General features: G+C 59.3%; 2 protein-coding genes across 2 annotated transcripts in view; one reads left to right on the top strand and one right to left on the bottom strand.

The window, feature by feature from the left end:
- Positions 1-2,068: 2,068 nt before the first annotated feature.
- On the bottom strand, positions 2,069-4,221 carry LOC121164610 (basic proline-rich protein-like). The gene is made up of 5 exons (XM_040992740.1): positions 4,009-4,221; positions 3,454-3,949; positions 2,731-3,323; positions 2,487-2,636; positions 2,069-2,407 (listed from the first exon to the last, which is right to left on the bottom strand). Exons 1-5 carry the CDS (start codon positions 4,219-4,221, stop codon positions 2,069-2,071), a joined length of 1,791 nt encoding a protein of 596 aa, XP_040848674.1.
- DNMT3A (DNA methyltransferase 3 alpha) overlaps positions 3,050-26,378 on the top strand; it is an 88,546-nt gene continuing 65,217 nt past the window's right edge. The window contains exons 1-2 of the mRNA XM_040992929.1: positions 3,050-3,139; positions 24,482-24,722. Of these exons, the coding sequence (XP_040848863.1) occupies positions 24,660-24,722 (63 nt within the window). The 5' untranslated portion in view covers positions 3,050-3,139; positions 24,482-24,659. The remainder of the gene's footprint in view (positions 3,140-24,481; positions 24,723-26,378) is intronic.

The following is a 26,378-nucleotide window of genomic DNA, read 5'->3' as shown; positions in this document are numbered from 1 at the left end:
CCTCACTGATTCAACGCGTTCTCAGAAAACGAGATGATTTGCCTCTGGCCGAGGGCCTGAGGAAGTAACCTGGCAATCCTCAGGCCCAGGGATGGCTCTACGGCTGAGGGAATCCCCAGGGAGACCTGAGCGTGCCAGTAGGAAGCTGGTCCTCCCCGCAGGGCACGCCGTCTCCTGGCTGGGACTCAAATCAACAGTGTGATATGGTACCAGGGTATCCCAAGCGGAAGCTCAACCCACAGGGCCACAGTGCCAGCTCAGAATATCCTTTGTGATTCAGGCCGAGTAATATTCCAGTGCACCTGCCACTCACTGCTCACCCATTCCACCCTCAATGGGCATTTAGGCTGCTTGCCTTGCCACGGGTTATGAATGATGCTGCTGTGAATACATGTACGTAAATACCCACTCAGGCACTTGCTGTCCATTCTTTTGGACATATACATGCAGAGTGGCACTGCTGACCATGTACTTTCGAGGGACAGCCATGTTTGTATTGCACAGAAAGCACTGTGGTTTTAAGTCCTTGAGATTTGGGGTTGTTCGTTAGCACCTCTGGTTACTTGGGATCAACCGGGATTCCCGTGTGACCACGGTGCGGCTGAGACAAGCGAGGGAGTGTAGATGCCTGTTGTGGTTGGAGTGGGATACGGCCGTTTCACACCACTGTCTTATGCTGTCAATGACTGGCAGATGAAGGCCGGAAGCAATTCTGGTATCTGGGACGTGGGTCCAGCAGAAGGGCTTTTGGTGATGGGGCCTTGCTTTCAGGAGGCATGTCAGGAGAAATGTTAGCAGAGCTGAGCCCAGCTCTTCCCCTCGCTACTTCCTGGCTCGTCTTGCAGTTCACTGTTATCCATGTGCACTGCCCTCTTCAGACCTCAGACCCAAGGGACTCCTGATTTGGGAGCCGGGCAAACCTTCCTCCTTCCCTAAGCAGCGCCACCTGTGTCGCCGCAGTTCCAGTCAGGAGGCCCAAGGCAGAAGGACTCCGAGCTGACCCAGGTGCACTGGGTGGCTCGGAGGGTGAGCCAGCACCAACTGTCATCTTAGGGACTAAAGACCCTAGGGGCCAGCAGCTGGGACCAGCTGTGTCACCACACAGTGGCATCTCACTGGACACCGCCTAGGATCTTTTTGGCTGTGCACATCCAAGGTCACACCTTTCATTAGCCCCCTATGAATGTCGCCAGTCACAGCACTGTTGAACAAAATCTTACCTGTGCCCGTCTTGGCCCCAGGTCAGCACAGCTCAGTAACAGCAGATGTGGGGGAAGGGAAAAGAGGTGAGACAGTGACTTCAGAATCCCAGGAGCCTGGACCTCAGTAGCTCCCTCTGTAAACCAAGGGCAGCCCCCCATGGGGGGCCCTAGCTCTCCCCTGGGGTCCTTGCTGTGGGAGGGCTAGGGTTCCCTAAACCCCAGGTGGAGGTGGAGGTGAAGGCGCACCAGGCTGGAATCAGCATTCAGGGTGTTCCTGGGCACCTATGCTTAAGTCGCCAGCCAAGGGCCAAGGGCCAAGGGCCAGGGGCCTGCAGGGCTCAAGTGTACCTACTTAGTGCCTGCTCTGAACCAAGTGCTGGGCTCCAGAGGGGATGTCAGTAGCCCTACCACCGGCCAGGGATGCATGGCCATGGACCGCAGGACCTCGCAGCAGCAGCAGCGTGGCTGACCATGGAAAAGGCCAAGACAATTGCCTGGAGAGTCGACTCTGGGCTTGAGAACTCTGAGTTCCCCAAAGACCCGGGGAACACCTAGGGGCTTTAGGAAGCCCCTCTCCTGGGTGAGAAGGCAACCTGTAGCACAAGGAATTAGGTGTCCACTACCCTGAAAAGGGTGAACTTGGTGGTGGCAGTGAATGGTGCCTAGGGAGTGGGCACGAGGCAGGCTGGCTTCAGCAAGGAGCCCCTGCCCATGAGTGGCAATGGCGGGTGTCTGGGGAAAGAGATGGGGCGTGCAGCTGGGGGAGGCTGAAGGTGGGCCAGGCCAGCAGGCTGAGGAATGAGAACCCCACCTTCCCACAGTGAGGGGGTGAGGGCGGGTGCAGAAACGCAGGGAATATATTACAGCTAGGAGAGACCTTCCGAGTCATTTCGCTCAGCCTCCCACTCCACGAACTCCTTCCAGTGCCCAACTGGGGGGGGGCAGCCCACTCGACTCGGCCACCTCCAGGTACAAGGGCGCTCATCCCCTGCGGCGTGGCTCGGGCTGCAGGCTCCCGGCGCTGCGCCCTTGGCCCCGCCGTCGGGGCCCGTGTGGCCTGCACTCGGGCGGCGGCCGCCGCACCTGGCCGCGGGGATGGGCCGGCGCTGCTGTCCCCAGCTCCGGTGCTGAGAGCGGCAGAGTGCAGTGGGCTCTGGCGGAGGTCGGGAGAACTGCAGGGCGAAGGCCGCCGGGGGCTCGGCGGGCTGCGGGGGGGAGGCACTTGACACCGGCCGGGAGAAAGGAGGGGCCGCTGTCCCTGCGGCCAGTGCTGGATGCGGGCACCCAGCGCAGAGGCAGCGCCAGGTAGCGGGGCGGCCCGCGGGGAGAGGGAGGGCTGCGGTAAGGCACCCCTGCTCCCTTGCCCGGGCTCGACTGCCCCTCGAGGGGCGCCAGGGCTGGCGGTGTGGCCAAGGCGGCATGCCCCGGCCGCCTCTGGGAGTGGGGTGGTGGGCGGTGTTGGTGCGGGGTTCGATCCTCCGTCTGGCAGCGTGCAGGGGGGCCCCCCGGCGGGGCCGCAGCGTCGGACCGAGGGCGCTAGGACCGGCCGCGCGCCCAGGCCGCTCCCGCCGCGGCGCCCCGGGGGCCCCCCAGCCGGCGGCGCTGCCTCCCGGGCCGGCTCCGCAGCGCCGGGGCCGGGGCCAGCGCGGCCGCGGGGGGCGAGCGGCGGGCGGAGGCCTGGGCCCGCGGGCGGCCGGAGGGAGGGAAGGAGGAAGGCGGAGAGAAGGGGTGGGAGGGGGGGACCCGGCGGAGGAGGCGGAGAGAGGGAGCGCGACAGCGAGCGGAGGGAGGGAGCGAGCGAGCGAGCGAGGCAGGCAGGCGGGCCGGGCGGGAGGGAGGGCGCGCGGGCGGCGGCGAGAGCAGAGGACGAGCCGGGACGCGGCGCCGCGGCACCAGGGCGCGCAGCCGGGCCGGCCCGAGCCGACCGGCCCCACACGGTAATGAGCGCCGCTGCGGGCGGCCCGGGAGGCCGTGCCGGAGGCTGGCGCGGGGCGGGAGGCCGGGCGGGGGGCACGGCGGGGCAAGGCAGTGCCCGGCTGCGGGGCACGCTCGCGGGAAGCCCTGCAACTCGGCGCCGGGGCGCCCGCGGGGCTGCGGGGCTGCGGGGTGGGGACGGCCGGCCTGCCGGGCTGGCCGGGGGCGGCGCGGGGCAGAGGAGGGTTTGTTTATGTCCCTCCCGTCCTGGCCGCTCCTGGCGCGGACCCCCCTCCCCGCCCCCGCCCGGGCTCCGGGCTCAAGTTCAAGTCTATACAATGCCGCGGGGGGCCCTCCTCCTCCTCCTCCTCCTCCTCCACCGCGCTGGCCTCGGCCGTGGTGCCCGGCTCGGCGCTGCCGCAGGGGCCCCGGGGCCTGGCCGCCCCCGCCTTCCGGGCCCTGCCTCCCCTCACCCCCCGGGGCCCGCGGGGGCTCCGCCTGGGGCCTGCTGCCAGGGCGCCAGAGGGCGCGGACCCCAGACCCGGAATGCTCGGCCCCCTCGCCGCGAGCCGCGGGGAGCCCAGGAGCGGGTGTGGGGGGCCGGGCCCCCGCGCAGGCTCCGCGGCGGCGGCAGAAAATGGCAGCCTGGCACGACCCGGCCCCCCGCCCCTCCCCCCCGGCTCCCGGCCCTCCTCGGCCCGGCTGGGCGGGGGGGGGACCCGGGCGGCCTCCGGGGGGCGGGCCTCGGGGTGATGGGGGGCCGGGCCGCCGAGCGCAGCTCCGCGATCCTCCTGCGGCCACCTGTGGCTGGAGGGTGCGGGGCGCCCGCGGATCTGGGAGGGGCGCGAGGGGGTGGGGAGAGCGCCCCCTCATACACACTTTGGGGGTGCACCTTTCCGCGGGAGGGGACGGCAGGCCCGGGGCGGGGTGCGGGGCGTCGTGCCCGGCTCCTCCCTGCCCCCGCTGCGGGCCGTGGGAGCCGGGGCGGCGGTGGCGGCGACGCCGCAGTGTGGGGGCGGGGCGGGGGCGGGCGGGGATCCCGGGCCGCGGGGGGCCGGAAAACGCGGGGGTGGGAGCCGTGGGGCCGGGGCTGGAGCGGCGGCATGGGGGCCACACGCCTGGGGTCGCCCCCTGCAGCCGGACGCCACCCCCCCTACACACACTCACACGCACGCGGACACACGCACCCCGCCGGGCCGGTGCAGACGTGTCCTTGAGAGCTTCGCATCTGCACGAGTGAAGGACGCGCGGCCTTGCCGCGGGTGCAGGAACGGGGGTCTCGGGACCCGCGTCCCCGCGCCCCGGGAGACCCCGCACTCCGTGGCCCGCCCTCACCCCGGCTCCCCTCTCCCGACAGCCCTGGCCTCCCTCGCCTTTGGCGCGGCCCGAGCTGGCGCGGGGCCAGGGCCCGCCCCCAGCCTCCCCCCAGCCCCTCGTCGCCGTGCCCCGCGGCCTCGGGCTGCCAAACTGCGTGCGCGTCTCGCGTTCCTGGAGCCTCCCTCCTTGGGGCACCCCCTCCTCCCCTTCCCCCACCAACAGCTGCGTGCGCCCCCCACTGCGGCAAGGCCTATGGAGTAGGTGTGGGCGCCCTCGGTGTGTGTAGAGGGAGGGGATGGTGCTGGCTATCTTGGGGGGGCTCGCCAAGGGGAGCCCCCTGTGGCTGCACCTTGACCCAAGATGGCGTCCTGCACCCAGGCTGGGCAGCCCTGGGCTGCGCCAGGCGGAGAGGAAGAACTGAGGCCCCAGAGTCGCACAGCTCGCCCCCCTTTTCCCTCTCTCGGGGGCAAAGGCGGCGGGGAGAAGCACCTTCCGCCCCGTGACCCGGTGTGCCCCTCGCTGCCATGCCCAGAGTCTGCCCTCAGCCTCCCTGGGGGCCTGCGCAGTCTTCAGGTTTCAGCCCCGGCTGCCAGCGGCCGAGCCTCCTGGGCTGGCAAGGCTACTGAGGACTCCTGAGATCAGGTGCAGCCTCCCCCCCACCCAGGCAGATGTGACAGCTGCAGCCTGGGAGCCCAGCTGTCAGGCCCACCCTCTTTGGGCTGTCCACTGGGTTGGCAGGGGCTGCTCCAGGTATCTCCTCAGAGCAGCCTGCCCCTGAGTCAGGTCTCGCCGGAGGTCCTGCAGGATATGGGAGCCCTGGTGTGGCTGAGACAAGCAGAGCTGCTAAACTGTGTGTGGGGGCAGGGCGCTGCAGGCCAGTTTGTGCACCAGTTGGCACCTACCTGCCACTCCTGCTGGGGCCCTGGGTGCCCCCTCCAGCCTTTCGCCCACTCCCGCCCCCGCCCGAGATGGTCTCGGCTCCTCCTTCCTGCAGCTGGCCCTGGCCAGGACTGGCCGAGGCTCTCCATGTCACCTGGCTCAGGCCTGGTGCCCTCCCTGCGCAGACTGACCGAGGAGGGAAGAATTTCCTTCCGAGCGCAGCCTGGAGCTGACCCCCTCCCAGTGCGTGCAGGAGCCAGGGCCAGGCAGCCAGTGGCCATCTGTCAGGGGTGTCTGTGGACTGGATTCCTCTGCCGGGTGGGGGCTGGGTTGGAGCTGGCAGGTTCATTCAAACTTCAGGGTTCTGTGGCTCAGATTGTCCTGGTGGAATTTCAGGCCCAGGGATGGGGGTAGGGTGCTCCGTTTTCCCCCTCTCCGCACACCCCCCCATGCAGTGGGAAATTTGGGGAAGCCTTCCAAGGAGAGGGGGAAGGACAGCCAGCAGGGCCCTCCCTGGGAGTGGTAAGATAGGGGACAGGTTGGTCCCGGCTGGCTCCCACGTCACGGCATGCCCCCACCCAGCACTCACATGTTGTGCTCATGTAGGTTCCTGTATGAAGCTGTGTGCGTGGAGAATTCCCGAGGGGTCAACCCTGAGTGCCCCTGCAGTGCACCTGCCAGTCCTCACTGGCATTCTCCAGTCCCTTCCCTAACCGACTCGGCCTTGGTCCCTGGACCTCTCCGAAAGGGACACCCTGAAAAATTTGTCCACAGTCTCCACGTTGTGGGCGATCTAGGCTGCCCCACTCTTAATGGCACTGCCCTGGGCTGAAGCTGCAAGTCCAGCCCTCCTGGAAGCTTCTGGCCGCCAGGCAATGTGGGGACCTGGCCTTGGGCACCTAGTTCTGGGGTGGACATTCCAGCAGGGTGTCTGTGCTGTGCCTGGTCCCTGTGTACTCCCTGGAGGCAGGGGTGGTAGCAGGGCTGTCTCCTTTAAAGCCATTCCCCAAGGGACTTTAAACAGTTCGCGGAGTATGGGTGTCATGATAGAACTGTGGGATTCAGATGTTCAAGTTCATTAGGGTCATGCCTCCCTCAAGTGGCTCCAGGCTCCTGTTTTGGGGCCGCAGGTAGAACGGGAGCGTGACAGCAGCAGCCTTGTGCCCTGTGTTGGGGACATTCCCCCACATACACACACTTTCCTCCTATGCTGTTGGTGCTGTGGAGCTGGACTGGTGACTTGGCTGTGCTGTCCAGGACCCGAGTCCAGAAGGGCCACTCAAATGGCCATCACATGCCCTCCCTGCCATGCCCCTGACGCTTCCTGCTGCTGCCTGCAGCTTGCTGGACTGGGGTCCCTGCTTGGTGTCTTTCGTCCTCCAACCCCCACTCCAGAGGTCACTGGCCTCTGCTGTTGGGGGTGGAGGGGTACAGCTGTCAGGAATCGCTTGTATGTTCCATCATGCAGTGTCTTGTAGATCCTAGAACCTACCAGGCTGAGGGTCATACGGGGTCTGTGCTGCCCCTTTGTCCGAGCCTCAGTTTTCTCACCTGTCGCCTGGGAATGTCTGCAGATTCTGCTCCTAAGTGGCTTGCGGAGGGCAGCGAGGTGTATGTGTTGGAGGTATGTGGCCTTGGCAGCATGAAGCGCTTGGTGACAGTGAGCTGAGCCTTCCTGAGGAGTCGTGTCCACCTTCCTGTTTGCAAAGGTGTGGGCACTTGAGGAAAGTGCTAATTCTCATGTAGAATCTTCCAAGGTCGGAGACAGGCTGCTCCGCTGGGCCGAGTCGCACAGGGCACAGGTTGCTAGTGTCATGTTAGATCCGCAACGCCGCGGTGATGTCGCTGTGTTCCTCCACATCTCTCCCGCCCTGCACCCCCCACCAGCCTGGCCTGTGAGCAAGGTTCTGCCCTGGCTTGGAGGAGGTGCCCAGCTTCCAGCTAAAGGAGACAGGATGTGTGTGTCACCATCAGCTGAGGAGGTCCTGGAAGCCTTCCTGGAGGAAGGGGAGGCTTTGAAGGGCATTTAACCCCTGTAGTGTGGGACTTGGGGAGAGAGGGGAGGAGCCTGGCTGCAGGAAGGTGCTCTCTGGGCTCTGGCGTATTGGGGCTGGGCATGCTGCTGTGTGGTCAGCCACCCTCTCCCCACTGCAGCACCTCTGCTCTGATGGCTCCTTAGGGATAGGGAGAGGAGCCAGGACAGAAGGGCAGGAGGGGAGGGGCCGCCTGAGCTCCTTTGGTGTGGGATTCTTGTACCTTCTGTCCTACAAATTGACACTCAAGGGCTCAGACATGGAGAGGAACTGGGCAGGAGGTCACCCCGAGGAAGGGGAGCAGGTGCTTGGCATGGTTGTTGTGAGGGCTGAAGGGGAGAGGGGTCCCTTCGGACCCACTCCCCAGGCAGAGGCAGTCCACTACCCAAACCTTCAAGCCAGTGACTTGGAAGGGAATGTGGCCTTGCATCAGGTTCCTGCCTCTGCAGCCTGACTCCACCCCTCTTCCCACCTTCCTCCCCCCCCCCCCATCCAGCATTCCAGAATCCACCAGGAGGGGGAGATGCCTCCCCCGACTTCTACCCCAGCCTCAGCTGGTGACCTGGGCCCCCTGGTGTGGGTACAGGTGCGCTGCAACTGCGACAAGGACAGACACTGGGCAGGGCCCGCCAGGACCAATCTCCCTTGCTGGTCACATCATCAGCCATCCCGCTGTCTGGAGGACAGCGACCTGGGGATGAGCAAGGGCTCTTGGGGCTTTCCTAGCTCAGGAAAGCAGTGGATTTTTTTTTTCCCCCTGCATGGCCAGCTGCTGTCCTGCTGTGCCCCCTCTCCTGCCAGCCTCGCTTAGACCCTGCGGTCATCCCTATTGATCTTTCTTCCCTGTTTCTGTTTCAAATGTCAAGGTCATTTTTAATTCCAAGCCAATTCTCAGCTGCCCCGTCTGGGTACATGGGGGACGGAGGAGGACCATCTGTTACAGGGCAGATCCTGGAGGGCAGGAGGCCTGGGTCTCCTCACTCCTCATCTGCTTCTGCAGGTGCTCCTGAACAGGTTGGGAGTGGGCGCAGGTGCTCCAGTCCTAGGAAGTCATCAGCCGGAGCCCACTTGGGAGGACGAGAGGCGGAGGGAGGAGCCTGGGATCAGAGTAACGGTTGACCCAGCTGTTGTTGGATGTGAACTATGTGTCCTGGTAATTGTCCCCAAGAGGGTGTCCCCTCACCCCCAGCTCAATTCCCTAGAACCCAGGGAGGCCTGGTGGTGTGTGTGTGGACGGTGTGCACTGCCCTTGCCTGGGGAGGGAGACCCCGCCACTGCAGCAAGCAGGAACCTGTTTGGGAGGAGAATTCTTGACAGGATGATCAACTGTGTGGATTCTGAACAGCTAAGGGAGGGCACGGATGGGCACTAGGAGAGTCACTTAGGTGTCCCCTCACCTTTGAAGTGTGGTGCCAGGCATGCCTCTTCTGACCTGCCTGATGCCCAGGAGTCGTCTCAATATTGACTTTTATTGACATGTAGATACACATGTTTTCTGGGCTCCTGCAGGCATAGAAAGACATTCTGGAAGGGTGTATTCTTTTTTCCTTGCCATAGTTTTATATTCTTTGAAAAACAAATGCAAACAAAAGTGTGTTCCTTTCTTAATAACAACACAAATAAAAAAAACTAACAGCTGAGGGAGTAGGAAGAACGTTGACACCCCTGGAAGGCTGAGGGAGGCGCTGTTCCGCGTAAGAGGTGGGCCTGGAGGCCTGCAGTCAAGGGTGAGGTCCCCGCACCGAGTGAGGGAGAGAAGCCGGCAGCTCCCTGCGACCCAGCACCACTCTCCCTCCCCACCCCTGCACCAGAGCATCTTAGGACCAGGACCGGGACCCCAACCTGTGTTCTGACCGGGTCTAGGAAACCTCACAGAACCTTTATGTCGCAAGCCACCTGGCTCACCAGGACCTGGAGCCTGGCCCAGGCGTGGGGCTCCGGGGGACCCAACCCCAGTGCGGAGTGAGCACCTGGGGCTGCCACACCCACTGTGCAGAATGGGGCTCCAAGAGGCCCTGGCAGGGGGTGGGAGGGATGCCTGGGGGCCCTGTCTGGCATGTGGGCTCCTGTTGTGCCTGACTCTCTGATCTGGGTTCCTCCCCCACCTCAGCAGGTGGCAGGAGCCAGGTGACAGGGTGGGGAGGTGAGGGAGGGGGCAGGTAGAAATTCCTCTGCCTGCAGTGCTTCTGCTGCCTACCCCAGAGGCTCCAGTTGCTTGGCAACAGCACCCACCTCACCTCCCCCTTCCTCAGACGTCTCCCGCAGCCCAGCCCATGGGTGCCTCTCCCAGCCCTCCCCCCAAGCAGGCAGCCCCCATTAAACGGAACTTAAGAGAGGGTCTTGGCCTTGCTGCTAGAATGAGACAGGGAGAAGACGGATGAGGGGAGCCTGGCCTGGAAGGCAGTGTGGAGCTGAGCCTCCTGTGGACCAGTCCAGTAGTTCCAGGCCTGAAGGGGACAGATGGGCAGGGAGGGCCAATGGGAAGCTGGCTCAGGCATCAGGCCGAACTAGACTGGTGGCTCGGGCACAGTCCCCCAGCAAGCTTTTCCCCTGTACATGAAGGGGAGACGGCCACCTCTGACAGGTATGGCTCTGGGAATGCTGTGTTGAAGGACAACAGCCAGCGCCGAGCTGAGATTGGAGATGGAGTTGGGGAGAGTGCTGTCCCCGAAAAGTGGGGGCCTCTCCAGGGTGCAGGGGGAGGAGCCTGTTGCACTCCACCATCCTGTAAATGTGGTCTGACCTTCTGGTCACCCCTTTAGGCTGAAGGGAAGACTGAGTCAGACTGACTTTGACCCTGAACCTGTGGCCAAGAGGGGCAAGCACCACCCTTCCTTCCAGCGGTTGCTTCTGACCCAGGTGCCTTTCCCGGGGCCAGCAGGCCAGCTAATCTTTGTGGGCCTCGCACTGTCCTGTCTCCCATCTGTGGAGGACCTCTGGGTTCTGGCCCTGTCACATGGCCTGGAGCTCTGGGAGGGTCTAAGCCACCAGCGGCCCAGCAACTGGCACAAGAGCAGTGACTCTTAATGGTTAATCCAGTGGCACGCAGTGCTGGTTGCTGTTGGCTCCAGTGCTGTGCGTCTCAGCCTTCCTGGCGCTGGGAGCTCAGCCGGGAAGCCCTAGAGGGGCAGTGGCCTCTGAGGTTCTCCTGTCCACGCACTCCTAGGAGCCTGACCTCCTAGGCCCTCCATGTGGAGGGTTCCTGGGCCCACCCCCTCCTGGAAGACCCAGCCTTCTCTTGGGAGGTCTCGACCTCAGGTCCATACATCTGTGAAAGGCCTGTGGAACGTGCGCAAGGCCCTAGCTATGAGAGATCAAGGAGCCTGCCGCCCAGGTGGGGCCTGGCACAGACTCATTCCCCCCCTCTCCATGGCAAGATCCTGGCTGGGTGCGATCCCAGCTGGGTGTGCCTGGGGCAGAAGAAGAGAAGTGTAATTCGGGCAGAGGAACGATCCAGAAGGGCTTGCTGGAGGTGGTGACTCAGCTTGAGCTGAGCCCAGCGTGGCCATGTGGCTGGGGTGCGCAGTGACAGGACAATAGGCCGCAGAGTGTGGAAAGTGGAGGTGGTGTCCGTCCATGGTGCTGGCTTAGAGTTGCATGCCTGCATTTATATCTAAGAAAGATAACTTAGAGGCATTAAAAAGATTGGAGTAGAGTGAGGTTGAGTTATGCCGCCATTTGTGATGCTGGCATGCCCATATCAGAGTGTTAGTTTGAGTTCCAGCTGCTCCACTTCCAATCCAGCCTCCTGCTAATGTGCCTGGGAAGGCACCAGAAATGGCCCAAGTGTTTGGGCACTTGCCACTCATGTGGGAGACCTGGATGGAGTTCCAGGCTCCTGGCTTCAGCCTGGATCACCACCAGGTATTGTGGCCATTTGGGGGAGGGAACCAGTAGGTGGAGGATTCATGATTCATTCTCTCTTTATTTCTTTCTCTGTCTCTGGAAAGTTGGATAGATGAGGTTGGCAGCAGGGAGCCCAGGCCGAAGGCTGTGTGGGAGGGAGGTCGGAGGCGGGATGCAGCCATGGGGGCCGGGGAAGATCTGTGGGACGTTTGGGAAACGGTCTATGGGAACAACCGGGCAGTGGAGGCAGTGGCTGGAGTCAGGTGCGTGGGTCAGAGAGGCTGGGAGGGAGCTGGAGTGCTTCCTGTGGAGGCAGGATTGGTGTTTGGACTGGAGGATGGGTAGGAGGGCCCCATGGGGAGCCTGGGCCAGGGCCTGGCTGGCCGGAGGAGACTGGAAGATGGGTGAGGAAAGCGGGTGCAGTTGAGAGAGGAGGTGGTGACGTTTACAGCCGGGGCGTTTGCTTTTCAGTCATTTTCCCCGAAAGCTGAGGGCAAGGTCCAGACCCTGCGCCCCGACCGCCTGGCTGCCCAGCCTGGGGTGACACTCCTGAGGAGGCCGGGGAATCCTAAGTCAAAGGACATACTCAGACCTTTGGGCTACTCTCTCTGCTGAGGCTGACATGGGGTGGGGGTTGGCGGCAATGTTCTTGGTAAGCAAACAAGGAGTAGTCTGAAATAGACATGAGAACTGCGAGAAGTCTTGTGAGCTTTTAGAATTTCACTTTCTGGAAAGTGGTGGGAAAGATGGCGTGAGCCATGCCAGCCCCGTGGGCCTCGGGCAGAGAGGTGAAGGCCCACCAGACCAGGCCCTGGCCTGGCAGCAGCACTTCCTGCCTTGGCTGTACCAGCTTCTGGCCAGCCATGTGGCTGTGGGCCTCCGAGTGGCCGTCTACACCGTGGACGCGGCCTCCCAGGCCTGTGGTGGGGTGTATGTGTGTGTGTGCTTCCTGGCTAGTCTGGCTTCTGGCGCTACACCTGGCTGATTTCTCTCTCCCTTTTACAAGATTCCCATCCAAGTTGGCCTCACAGGTGTCTAAGGAGGAAAACCTGACCATGTCTGTTCACGGCTAGGGTGCCCGTGCCCTGGCCCCTCCGGCCTGGTGTATGGCCCCTGGGCCTTGGCCTCCCCAAGGGGCCTGTGCTTTCCTGTTCCTCAAGGGGCAGTGGCAGAGTCCCTGTCCTTGGGAGGGCCGTGCCCCGCATGTCCCTAGCTCTCCTGTGCCCGTACTCTCCGCCTCAAGCCTGGAGTAACTCTGGGGTTTATAGAGAGGCTACTGAGATTGGGGGGCACCAGGGGACTTGAGAGTGGGTAGGGACCAGGGGTCACTTGTCCTAACAGGGAAGGAGGGTCTGTGCGCAGCTGCCTGGAGCCATGTGGAGACCAGAAAGGGCCCTAGCCTTGTAGCTGGCTTTGTACACCAGAGCTCTACAGGGGCTGGGGGACCAACTTTAAGGTGACAGTCTGGAACCCGGGAAGCTATGGAGCACACACAGTGGCTGTGGGAAGACTTTTGAAGCATTTCTGCCTTCCAGGGGCTTCTGTGCAGTCTGGTAGAGTTGGCTGGCTATGGCTGGCTGTGGCTGGCTGTGGCTGGCTGTGGCTGGCCGTGGCTGGCCGTGGGACAGGGACTGCCTTAGACCTGCCCCCTCCCCCACAAGGTGGGGCCCTAGTGTGGGAGTGCAGTGCAATTAATCCAGCACCCCCTTGATGAGGTGCTTGACTGTGCTGCCTGGTAATTAGGCGTAAATGGTGAGCGGTTCACATAAACGCTGTTGTAATTGGGATTAATTTTGTGGACGCAAACCAAGTCCTGCGGTTTTGCCCCTCTTGCCCTGTTCTCGGCTGGGACTCTGTTGCGGGCACTTGTGGGGCACAGCTCCGTGGTGTCTCTAGAGCAAGAAGGGCAGCGGTTAGGAGGCCCCCAGACCCCCCCTTGGCCGGCCCAGGGGTGAAGTGCGCCTGTGCAGGGGAGATGCTGGGCCCTCCTGGGCAGTGTCCGGGGCTGTAGGTGTCCCTCTGTGTGTGCCTATATTAGCTGTGACATGCCCCCTGGCCTCCAGGCAGGTTGAAAATCCCAGCTTTGTGGGAGGCCACAGCAGTCAGTGCTAGGTATAACTTACCATGGGAGTCACTCCTCGCTCCTGGAGGGGGTCTTCAGTCCAAGCTGTTCTCCCTCAGGGCCCATCGCTGACCCTTCACCCTAATTACCAAATCAGTCTTAAAGGACCACTTGCCAGATGCCTTGCCTTCCGTGTGGCTGAAACCCCCTATTCATCCCATGTTGCAGAATGGGAAGCTGAAACCCACCTAGGTCCCTTAGTGACAGATCCAGGGTCTGAGGTGGGGTCCAGCCTGAAGGTTGAAGGGGGCAGTACTGTACAGGGAGACCCAGAGGATGCTGGCAGCTTTGGGATCCACTGCCAGGACCCTCACTGCCAGCTGTTTGGTGTTAAGTGGAGCAGGAGGTAAGGGGAAAATGGAGGGGCTCCCTTGGTAAGTTCCGAGAGGAGTGGGTTACTGCTTCCTTCTTTAAGGCGTAGGGAAAGGAGCCCACTTTTGACTTAGGCAAGGGCAGGCTGGGGGTCAGCAGCTGTCATTTTGGTGTAGAGAGGGTGTTGCCCAGGGGCCTGGAGACACTGCTGGGTGGGTAAGTGTGGGGATGAGGAAGTCACAGGCCAGCCTGGGGTCTCTGCCGAGCAACCCCTGGGTCAGGGGCTGTGAAGGTCATACAGCATAGTGTAGGGACAGTGCAGCTGCCTGGGAATGACCTTGCACACTTTGCCTCTTCGGCCCCTGTCAGGGTGAAGGCAGGCAAGGTGTGGGGCATGAACTCTGACCTCAACATCTGGGAGAGCAGACACCTGAGTGATCATCCCACAGAAACTATCTGGTAACCTCTGGGTGGGTAACAGAGAAGAGGGCAGGCAAGGTAAGAAGGGGTAATGGTTTGAGGTTCTAGAGAGGGGAGCCGAGCAATATTCTCCTGGGGGTGGGGGATGGAGTGATGTGAGCACAGACAGGAGAGGACCAGGCCTGGAAGGAGGGAGAGTTAGCTGGAGGGGTGGGCGGCAGCCAGAGCTGCAGGCTGGGCCCGGCTGTATCCAGCTGTGGGTGTGAGGCTGGGCCACGGTTTGCGTTTTTTTAAGTGGGAAACCATTAGCATCATAGGACTTGAATTTTTGGGTTTTTTAAGTTGATTTATTGATTTAAAAGTCAGTACCACAGAAAGATGGGGAGAAGGAGACATTGGGTTTACTTTGCCATTGCAGCAGCCATGGCTGGGCCAGGTTGAGGCCTGAAACTGGGCGTGTCATCTGGGTGTCCTGTGTGAGTGGCAGGGCCCCAGGGAGTTGCGTCCTCATCAGCTGTCTCCCAGGATGCACCTCAGCAGGATGCTGCTGGGAAACAGAGACGATGGGACCCGAGCCAGGCACTAGGAAACGTGAGGGAAGCAAACAGCAACTGTCCTGGAGTAATCCATGTTCTGTCTGAGTCCCCCACAGACAACTCAGCAGCATGTGACATGGTCGCAGGGCTGTGTAGCCCATCACCACGGTCAGTTCTGGATCATTCTGGCTAGGCATGGCAGGGTAGGGGAGGGAGGCAGAGACCCCCGAGATGGGGGCGGGGGCAGGGGACCATGATGTGCAGGAGAAGGTCTGCCTGGGTTATCATTTTTTTTTTTTATTGGAAAGACAAATACACAGAGAAGAGGAGAGACAGGAAGATCTCTCTGATGGTTCACTCCCAAGCGGCTGCAACAGCTGGAGCTAAACCATTTCAAAGCCAGCAGCCAGGAGCTTCTTCCAGGTCTCCCATGGTGCAGGGTCTCAAAGCTTTGGGCCATCCTTGACTGCCTTCTCAGGCCACAAGCAGGGAGCTGGATGGGAAGTGGGTCGATGGGATTAGAACTGGCGCCCATATGGGATCCTGGCGCGTTCAAGGCAAGGACTTAGGCTTTATGCTATCATGCTGGGGACCTGCCCAGAATATCCTGCTTGGCCATGAGCTACATGAAATAGGGCCTGGCTTTTGGTGGTGTGGGGAGCTGGCAGAGTATTGCAGCAAGCTCAGGTACTGGGGGAAGGCAAAGGCCATTCAGGAGACAGATGCCATATAGGGACTTAAACAGGGAAAGCTTATAACAAGGAATTCTCTTTTTTTTTTTTAAAGATTTATTTTTATTATTTTTTCATTGGAAAGGCAGATATACAGAGAGGAGAGACAGAAAGGAAGATCTTCCATCCGATGATTCACCCCCCAAGTGAGCGCAACGGTCGATGCTATGCCAATCCGAAGCCAGGAGCCTCTTCCGGGTCTCCCACACGGGTGCAGGGTCCCAAAGCTTTGGGCTGTCCTCGACTGCTTTCCCAGGCCACAAGCAGGGAGCTGGAAGGGAAGCGGAGCTTCCGGGATTAGAACCGGCGTCTATATGGGATCCCGGGGCGTGCAAGGCGAGGACCTTAACCACTGCGCCACCGCGCCGGGGCCCATAACAAGGAATTCTTAACATGGACTGGCTAGGAACTCTGAAGAATACAGAAATAGCCATGAGGAGAACAGGCACCCCTCATAGAGGATCCCTGAGTGCGTAGGGAGGAGGTGTCGGGGCAGAGGTACAGCCCTTGCTGGAGAGGTCACGGCCATGGCTCCCTGGGCGGCGTATGAGTTGCTATGGAGCCCTTGTTGTAGGACCTATTGGAAATCTGTTCCTGGAGCCTGCTGGACATCCCATCCTTTTGGGCCCCAAGGAGGCATGTTCCTCCTAGACTCCCCATGATGCTGCTGGCCCTCATGCCTTGCTACAGCTGAGTGTGGGGACCCCTGCCATCTATACTTCAGAGCTGGGTGCCCCTGCAGGAGCTACACCCTGGAGAAGATTCCCCAGCTCCGGGGCCAGGTTCTAATGAAAGCTTCTCATCCTGATGTGGGAAAACACGGGCCCTGGCTCCACTTGGGGTGGTATAGGGACCCCAACCACCAACCCAGGTGTGGTGGGCCATACCACAGCAGGTTCAGGGAGGAAGTCGTCTTCCCCCTTCAGTCTTTCCAGCACCTGCTACTCCCCAGGTCCAGTGTTGTGTCCACCTGCCAAAGGAAAATGCTTCAAGAGGCCATCCCCATTTTCACAGAGCAAGCAATAAAGAGTGAATAAATTGATCCCTGGCGCTGTTCACCCCCTTGGCTGCCAGTTCTTCGTAGCGTACTCCTGAACTCCCACCTGATTATAAACCACGGGATGCCCACCTGTGCGCACCGCGTGGATGTTCTCGAGCTGCTGTTGCTCAACCCAAGGCTACATCAGTGATTCTACATGCAGTCACAGTCGCCCTGAATACGCTGTTCACAAAAGACCCAATTATAAACTTAACAATGGGAAGAAAGAGAGAAAAGAAACCAAGGAAATGATAACCACATAAGCTAATAACCATGCAGACATCAAGTAGGTAGCAAATGCCAGAGGCAGCCCTAGCCTCGCTTCTGCATTCCACCAGGCCAGGTTGGTTGTCTGCCTTCTTTCCCGTTACTGTCCTTCCCCCACTGAAGCCTCAGCAAGTCACGCTTCTTGGGCACGGGTCACTGACCTGGGTCCTCATCGTCTTGTTTTGCTTTGTAAGTTTTCTCTCAGCTTGATTTGGGGTGTGGTGTGAGGAAGCGCCAATAAGACTGCCCTGTCTTCCACGGAGTCTTCCTGGGGTTTGGTACATCAGTACCCAAGTTCTTTTCATAATCCATCGAATGGAGTCATGCTGTTGTTGGCCTAGAAGTCTGAAGAAGCCAGGGGATGTCTCCCCTGCCAGCAGGTGTTAGGGAGTTAGGTCTGTGTCTTCCTAGGGGTCTAAAGGTACAGGGGAGGGGTAGGGGGGCAGAAACCTGGGAGGAGCAGGTGTGAACCATGCCGTGGAAAAGATTGTCAGATCAGAAAAGTACAGCGCCACGACTGTGGTTCACCTCCTCTGGTTAGGTTGTGGGTCAATCAATACAATGGGGAATACAGGGGACTGCCACCCCGCCTTCTGGGTCACAGGGAGTCCCTCTCCCCACAGGGTAGCAATACTTGGCAGTGGGTGCTCTTCTGTGGAAGTCTCTGTGGGTTCCCTCTGGCTCCCCAGAACAATTTCAATTCCCTTGCAGTGGCTATTTTGGGTAGAACCCCCCTCTTCTCCTGCCTTGGGGCTGTGTCATGGTAACCATTTGTGCGAGCAAGAAAGACTGTCTTACACTTGGTGGTCTGGTGCCGTGTGAAGAAGGGGAGGTGACGATCAGCTCAGGAGATTGTGCTGGGAGTCCTACAGCTTTGGGGAGGAGGGTGAGGAAACGTGATGGCAGGGGGCATGTGATGGCAACCTGTGGGCCTGTTCCCCCTCCAGGGGGCAGCTGGTGGTCTGGGTGCAGGTGGTATCTCGAAAGGCAGAGTGATGGCGTGATGGTGACATCTTCCAGGAATGTGCCACCAAGTCCCCCATCCCTCTGCCAGGGCCATATTTAGCCCTGGTCTTGAGGTTAGAGTTGTAGTGGTGGCAGCATCTCACATCTGGTGGGCACCTAGTAAATAGCTGGCTCAGCATTCTGTGTTAGAATGGCTCAGCATGCTATGTTAGGATGGCTGTGCCCACCTTCTCTGCCACCCCTGCAGAGAACCATCACCAGGGAAGTGAGATGGACCAGAAGTCGCCTCTCTGTTAAAGATTTCTTTCTCTCAGTTTTTAAAAAGATTTTATTTTTATTATAAAGTCAGATTTACAGAGAGAAAAATCTTCCGTCCGATGGTTCACTCCCCAAGTAGCTGCAATAGCCAGAGCTGAGCCAATCTGAGGCCAGGAGTCAGGAGCTTCTTCAGGATATCCTACATGGGTGCAGAGTCCCAAGGTTTTGGGCCATCCTCCTCTGCTTTCCCAGGCAGGGAGCTGGAAGGGAAGTGGAGAAGCTGTGACATGAACCGGTACTTATATGGGATCCCGGCGCATGCAAGGCAAGGACTTTAATCACTAGGCTACCACGCAAGGCCCTAAACTTTTATTTCTTTATTGGAAAGGTAGAGAGAGATCTATCTGGTTCAGTGCTTTCCTAATGCCCACAGGATAAGCCAGGAGGCTAGAACTCAATCCAGTTCTGCCTGTGGCTGGCAGGGACCCAAGTACTTGAGCCATCTCAGCTGCCTCCCAGAGTGTGTAGCAGGAAGCTGGAATTGGGAGTGGAGTTGTGTCTCGAACCCAGGCCCTTGCAAATGGGATGTCCGGATTCCAAGGGGCAGCTCAACCACAGCCTCAGACACCTGCCTTAGAAGCTCTGTTTTCTGACTGCTGTGGTTCACAGCAATCCCAGTCTGGCTGTGGGTGACTATGGGAGGGCCAAGAGTGGCTCAGTGGGAAAGACCAGGCTTGCATCTGCTACCTCTACCACTTGTGAGCTCCGGTACCATAGGAAATTTATTCACCTTTCTTATAACTGCATTTTTCTCATCTAGGGAGAAGCAGAGCATCCACTTTGGGGCAAGCACCTGACACAGTGGTGGGGATGCTGCTTGGGACACCCACATACGGTACTGGAGGGTCTGGTTTGAATTCTAGCTACTGTACTTCCCCTCTAGCTTCCTGCCATGCACATTCACACCGCAGAAGGCAGCAGATATTGACTCGAGTCCTTGGTTCCCTGCCACCCCATGGGAGACCCATATGGAGCCCTAGGCTGCTGGCCTCTGCCTGGTCCAGTCCTGGCTGCCACAGGCATTTGGGGAGGGAGCCAGTGGGTGAAAGAACCCTTTCCTCTCTCTTCCTCATTCTGCCTCTCTCTAGATATAACTCTGCCTTTCAAATAAATGAATAAATCAAAGATAGAAAAAATAAAGTCCAGGATTGGAATCCACAGTGTTGGCCTTCCCAGGTGGATTTCACTAGATTGAGGTTACCATGGATGTCACAGCCTTGCCGACTGCTGGTCCCACATTTGCACCGAAGGAGTGAGTGCTCCCACAACCTTGACATTCAGAAAAGCTCCAGGCTACAGGTTCAGCAGGTGCAGGACCCAGGCTGATCCCTCCATCTGGTTCCCTGCTTCTTTGATCTCTGGAAAGCTTGCCCCACATGGCAGCCAGCAGCCACCGCCTCATCCCACAGTCTTCCTAAGGCTACTTGGCTCTGCTTGGTCACATGCTCTGTGCCTGGAGTAGGGTGGGGCCTCATGGCAGGCAGGGAGGGAAACCAGGCAGACCCAAACCCAGGTCTGCTTGGAGAAGGACGGAGTGATGGCTGTGATAGCTGTGGCCATGGCTGGTGTTGCCGGGCAGAAAACCTGAGATGGAAAAGCAGGGCTCCTAGGTGGTATGTTTGTGGATGTTTTAGGGTACAGCAACGATTTAGAGTTGTGGGCACTGCAGGATAGAGCTGTTACGGACCTCCTGGCTGGCACTGGGGAGGTGCGGCTTGGAATGGAGTGCTGTGAAGTTGGGGGTTGAGCAGCAAAGTGGGTGTGGCTTTGGGGCAGCAGGAATGGCCTAAAGGCCCTGGGAGGGAGTGGCACTGTGGGTCTTTGGCAGCGGCAGGGACTGTGCCTGAGGGCGGAGGTGGCACAGTTGCAGGTCGGTGGCACAGTTGCAGGTCAGAAGGGAGGTGGGGGAGGTGGGCGTGCAGAGCACGTGCTGCTCTGGGTGGAAGTGATGCCTGTGGAGGATGACGCGTTCAGCGGGGGATGGGGGAGGCAGTGGAGAGGGAGGTGGTGCCGTCACAGCTGCCGCTGGAGCCTGCGTGGGTGAGAGGCGCGTGTGACGACAGACCGTCCCCATACCCACACCGGAGGCAGGTGGGACAGACCCCAGCCCTGGCCACACTTGGAAGGCAGGTACCTCTTATTCTTCCCCCTTCTCTTTTTTTTCCTGTCCCCTCCCTTTTCTCTTTTCAATGTTCATTCATTCACTCTTAGTTATTTTATTTATTTGAATAACGGGGAGAACATGCAGATCACCCATCTGCTGGTTCACTTCTTCCCCAGCCCAAAAGCTCACAACGTCCACAGCCAGGCCAAAGCCAGAACCGGGAACTCCATCCGGGTCTCCCACAGGAATGCCGGCAGCCCAAGCCCTTTAGCCATTATGTGCTGCCTCTCAGGTGCATTAGCAAAGAGCTGGCTCTACAGCAGAGGAGGTGGCAGGGTCCGAGCCCAGACTTGCTGATACAGAATGTAGATGTCCCTCAGAGTGGCTTACCCTGCTGCACCACCATGCTATCCCACCCCCTCGTGCCTTCCTGGTTTTTAGTGCTCACTGTGCCGTATGCACGTAACTTAAGTCGAATGGGACTAAACAGCATGTCCTTCTTCCTGATACACCTCTTGTCTTCCTGGTCTCAGGGGCACAACACCCTTCACCCTTTCTGCTGCTTCTCCTGGCGATCTCACATCTCCTGTTTTTAAGGAGTGTTCATCTACGTGCTGTTGATTCACCCATGTCAATGTCCCCCATTGATTTCCTGTTTAGTAGGCATCTTGCAAAGCCAAGCTTTCCACTCCCCAGCCATCCCCCGGAGTTGTCTTTTTGATAGGCACATTGTCATAAAAAACACCTCCAGGATTCTTTTTTTTTTTTAACATCTTTTTAAAAATTTATTTATTTTTTATTATTAATTGCATTGTATTATGTGACACAGTTTTATAGGTACTGGGAGTCCCCCCCACCCCTCCTCTAACCCTCCCCCATCAGGATTCTTTTGAGTACTTGATGCACCTGTCAAGATATGCGTGTAGCGGGCAGTGGGTCCTCAGGAAGGGTAACGTTCGAGTCCCCTGACCCTGTGAGGTCATGGAGTGGGTGTGATTCTGTAAAGCTGCTTGTAATGAAGGGAGATTATCCTTGGTGATCTGGGTGGATCCAATGTAACCACCAAGGGTCCTTAGAAGTGACAGACGGGGCGTGTGTGCAGCAAGTGAGCTAGGTCACCACTTGGGAATCCGCATGCAGTGTCTACATCCCTGGCACAGATCCCAGCGACTGCACTTCTGGTCCAGCTTCCTGTGGAAGCACAGCCTAGGAGGTAGCCAGTGATGGCTCAAGTCCCTGGGCACCTGTCACTCCTCCTCAGGGCCCATCCTCCATGACAGGTGCCCACCAGGATCCAAAATGGATCAGTTTGGGGGTTTGTATGGCAGAGGATGACAGTGAGCAGTCCGGGTGTTTGTCAGGCTCCACAGCAGTAGGTGTGGGTGACGGCAGCCCTGGGCATGTAGGGAGCTTGACTCAGTCAACCTGGGTGGGAGCTGTATCCTTTGCCGCCTGGACCAGGCCATTATCACATTCTTTTTACTCTCATCCCACGACCTTCTTACCTTCTCTCCTGGGTCTTAGGACACGGCACCTGGTGAGCTGCTCTCAGGGCTGGAGCTGAGCAGGCTGAGGCCATGTTGGCTCTGGGTCTCACCAAGCCAGGAGCATCTTCTCTCAGCCTCAGTGTCCCAAGTCTCTCCCAGCACCTTTCTGTCTAATATCATCCCAGTGTGTGCGACAGTTGTCTTTCTAGTTGAGCTGCCATGAAAAAAAATAATAATAATAATTTTCACTTACTTGAAAGCAGAGTTATAGACAGAGAAGCTTCTATCTAGTGGCTCACTCCCCTAAATGGTAACACCATCCAGGGCTAAGCCAGGCCAGGCAGACCAGATGGCAACCCTGTTTAGGTCCTCCTATGTGAGTGGCAGAGGCCCATGTAATTGGGCCATCATCTGATGCCTCCTAGGTACAGTAGCAAGAAGTCGGATCAGAAGTAGAGCAACCAGAACTCGAACCCATGCACTGATATGGGATGCAGGTGTCCTAAGCAGGAGCGTTAACTGCAGCCCGTGATGCTGGCCCCCACCCATTGAGTCCGGGGAGGAACCTGGGACCCTCGGTGTAAGCAGGTAGAAGATCCTTTTCCTCTTGCCTTTTCTGCTGCGCCCTCCAGAAAGCAGGTATGAGTCTTCAACTTTGGGGCATTTCACTGCTTTCATTCAGTCTTTTGGTTGTCACACCTGCACCTTCTTCACCCTTAGTCCCAGAGAACCTGTGCTGTACCAAAGACTTACAAATTGGCCTCCACGCTCCCATCTCACACCTGGCTACCCCTGATCTGCTTCCTAGGCCCCTGAATTTTGATGGCTGAATCTTTCTTCTCCTACAGCTCAATCTTGTGAATCGATACGTTGTTAGGAAAAAATCTTGGGTGGGTGTTTGGAGCAGCTGTTAAGATGTCTGCATCCCCGTCAACGTTCCCTACTTGGAGTCCTGCCGCAGCGCCTAACTCACCTCCCTGGGAGGCAGTGGTGACGGCTCAAGGACTTGGGTACCCATGGGGGAGACCTGGATGGAGCGTCCAGTTCCTGGCTTTGACCAGGCCTGACCCCGCCATTGCGGGCATTTGGAGAAGTGAGGCAGTGAATGTCTGCATCTCTGTCTGACCCTGTGCCTCGCTGTGGCTTCTGGAAAAAGAACAGAAAGCAGCATGTGAAAAGGTAGAAAAGACTCTTCTCCTGGGTTGAGTTCAGAGGGCTGTGGGATTTGGTATGTGCTTTCGGAAACCTGCAATCCTGGGGAGATGTGGGCCCCTAAGAGTGGCTGTGAGCAGCTTCACCAAGAGCCTGATCCCATAGCTTAAGAGTCAGACCTGACGTAAAGCCCTAACCCACTGCAGCCTCAAGTTCAACCCTGAACAGGGACTGCCAGAGGAGGTGGTGGCTCAGCCCTGAGCCCAGGTCTAGGGTCCTGTGAAAGGTCACCAGTGCCCTCAGCCCCCTTCCTCCCTTGCCCAGGGACTTGGGAGCAAATGCTGAGGGCGTGGGAAAAGAGGTGCCTGTTACCTGGGCTTGCTGCAACTCAGCAGAAGTTGGGGGTGCCCTGCAGGCTGTCTTGAGGTGAACTTATGGGCCCTTCCTGTCCTGGCCCCCAGCAGCTTCTTCCTGCTACTCCCTGCGGGCAGGGCCTGGCTTGGGCACCCACCTCTTTCCCCCCCCACCAAACAGGTGTCCCTCCCCCTACCTGCACAGGGGCAGGGGCTGCCATTCCCCCTCCCCCTACTGGATCCCCTCAACCCCAGAACCAAGCCTGTGCCATTTCCCAGTTCCTGGTTTTCCAGGGAGCCCTGGCTGGAGGGGGATGGGAGGAGAAGCCCAAGAGGGAGGGGAGCCGGGGGAAGCAGAACGGGAACTGGAAGGGGAAGGGCGTGGGTGGCCCTGATCCAGCTTGCCTCCCACTTTCTCGCTGCTGCCAAGCCCCTCCCGGGCAGGCCTGGCTCACTCAAGGCAGGGACTTGGCCGCTGGCTCTCCCTAAGTGGGGGTGGGGAAGCTACGTGGTATCTGGGGTCCCGGTGAAGGAAGTTCAGGCAGCAGCACCCTCCTCCATACCCAGCTGTGGCCTGCCGCCCTGGCTTGGTGATTTTGTTGACTTCAGGAAAAGAAGCAGAGCGCCCCTCTGCTATGACCCCGCCCCCCCCCAAGTTTTGGCAGTGTGTATTCAGAATGTCCCCTTTGCAGCCCACCAGCTGCAAAGGCAAAGGGGGCTGGGTTCAGCAGACAGGCAGGCAGTGGAAGAGTGAGCTTCCCCTCCCTGGGTCTGGCTGTGGCCTTGACCTTGGCCTCTTACTCCTGGCAGGGCAGGCCCCTGGAGACCCCAGCACACCAGGCCCTCCACCTCCCACCCCAGACTGGCTGCTGTGGCCTGAGTTCAGACCTCAGCTTGCTGTGGGCCCCGGCACTGGTCCCGAAGTGAGGAGACATTCATTTCACTACATCCTGTGACTGCCACTTATTTCCTCCACGTGGTGCCGACAGTGTGGGGGTGGGGGTCGGATGAGGACACATTAGAAAGAAAATGTGAGGCAGGATGGCAGGGTGGAGGGGACTGGGCCCCAGGTGGGGGTGGGGAGGGTCTGAGGGAGGCTGGGGCTGGCTGGGGTAGGAGGGAAGGTCCCGGAAGCTTTCCGCTTTCCGAGGGAGCGGTGAGAAGGGAGGGGTGGCAGGAGGCCACTGAAGTTCCACAAGTGGCACCCAGCGTGCCTGGCAACACAGGCGGCGGCCGTGAGCCTGCTGTGGACTCAGGGCTGTCTGCCAGAGTCGGCCCTGGGGAGCCTACCAGTGCTGCGCTGACCCAATCTACCCCAGCTTCCCCAATCCCTGGGGTGCCAGTGTGGCTGGGAGAAGGGGTGAGGGCAGAGGCGGCAGGCCTCGTGAGCCAGGCATAGCCCTAGGGGCTGGAGGCTGGGTGGGAGCCCAGAGGGGGGAGGGTAGGTACCCTGCCCTACTCATCCTCCTCCTTTCTCGCACAGGTGAGCCTTCAGAAGCCCAAAGCTACAGAAAGACCAAGGCAGTACTCACACCAGCGTCCCGCACCAAGATCTATGTTCGCACTTTAACCTTCGCCTGCCAAGACCACGGTAGCTCCTTCCTTGAAACCCCCCAGCCCCACGCGCCCCAAGCCTGCCTCCCGCGCCCCAGCTGCCTGCCATGCCCTCCAGCGGCCCCGGGGACACCAGGAGCTCTGCTCCGGAGAGGGAGGAGGACCGCAAGGTGAGCTCCTGTCGGGGCCCCAGGCCCCAAACCATGACAGCTCCACACACTGGGCACTGAGTGTCCTCCCTCTGTCTTGATGTTGGTGACAAAGAAACTGAGGCTAGGAGAAGTTACACATGGGTGTTGTTGAGGCCACCTGCCCTGGGTTTCGACTACCGCAGGCCCCCAGCACACCTGTGTCTAGGTTCAATGTTTTTTGCTGCATTGCACTGGCCGTCTTTTTTAAGCTGCCACTAAGTGTTGGAAAACTTCCACTGAAGGCAAGTGTGTGGACATGAGGGATGCTATGGACAGGAGGTGGCGTGAAAGTTATCCCCGCCCCCCGCATCCCTATCCTGGGCTCTAAGTGGTGTAACATCACCTGGTCATCCTTTATGTGGCTTCTGGCTTGGGAGCTGTTTTCAGAGGCATGACCTCTGCCACTCACAGGGGCTTTCAGCACACAGGTAGGGAGCCCTACTGTCTGCCTTGGGACCCTAGCAGGCCTGGTACACCCCTAGACAGACTACCCCTGCCAGAAGCCCCCAGGCCTCAGACTCAGCCCCCATCCTTGTGAGCAGATGGTGTGACAGTGGCGGCTGTGGTTCCCCTGGTATGTATAGCTGCTGTATCCTGGTTCCCATAACTCCTCCCTCTGCCTGCTTGGGTAAGGGATGGTGATGCTGGGAAGGGTCTGGTAGCCACAGGGCAAGTTCATCAAAGTTGCAGCGTACTGGACCAGGGTTGTTGGAGAGGTGATGGGGGGAAACTTGGCACCGGGTGTAGGGCTCCTGAACTTTTAGGGCCTGGTACATCCCGCAGCTCTGCTGGCTGTCTCTTGGTCCAGTGGTGAGCACTCTTCATGCATGCTTAATCCCTTAGAGGCATTCTTAGAGGCTGTTCCCTTGTGGTGAGCACTTCCCACCTCTTGTTTCATTTGTCTTTGGGGACAGCCCTTGGAACAAGAAGGACAAGAGCTATAGATACAAACCCTAAGCCCAGCTTGTCAGCAGTGGGTTTGGACCAGAGCCTTTCTTCTGCCTATAGCTGGGTCCTTCCCATGATTCTGTACACACACACACACACACACACACACACACACACACACAGGCATGCCCGTGAAGCCTGCAGCCCTGCAGCCATGGAACCAGGGTTTCCTCAGTTGCCTGTGCACTCCAGCTGGTTCCCTGCCCTCCCTGGGCTTGGCTGTGTTTCCTTCTTTAGTGACCCTGAGCCTCCCCCTACCTGGGTCAGATGTCTGGACAAGCCCTTGATCCAGATACTTGGTAAACCCCTCCCCTGTCAGATAATGAGCAGCAAACCGGGCCCCTCCATAGTGAGGTTGTTCAGGCTGGAGGTGCAAGCTGGGCAAGGTGCCACAAGAACCAGGGCCCAGGCCTGAGGATGCCGCTCACTGGAGATGTGACTCTGGGCCATCTGGGCTTGTGTTTGCTCAGCTGGAAAACGGGGCTAGAAGAAACTCTAGCCTTGCCCGTTTTATGGGGCGGTTGTGGAAGTCAGATGAGGTCACGGGCATGGAAGTGCCCTGCAGACAGCAAAGTCTGGTCCAATTATGAAGGATTACGACTGCTATTATTATCTACCCATAGTAACTGCCCTGGCTCAAGTGGCAACAAACACACACACCCAGGCGCAGATCCCCAGGCCAATAGA

The sequence above is a fragment of the Ochotona curzoniae genome, unplaced genomic scaffold (genome assembly GCF_017591425.1).
Source record: "Ochotona curzoniae isolate NIBS_2020 unplaced genomic scaffold, NIBS_Ocur_1.0 contig_883, whole genome shotgun sequence".
NCBI classification, from domain to species: domain Eukaryota; kingdom Metazoa; phylum Chordata; class Mammalia; order Lagomorpha; family Ochotonidae; genus Ochotona; species Ochotona curzoniae.
Note: the sequence above shows the minus strand (reverse complement) of the source record. Positions and strands in the feature narration are given on the sequence as shown.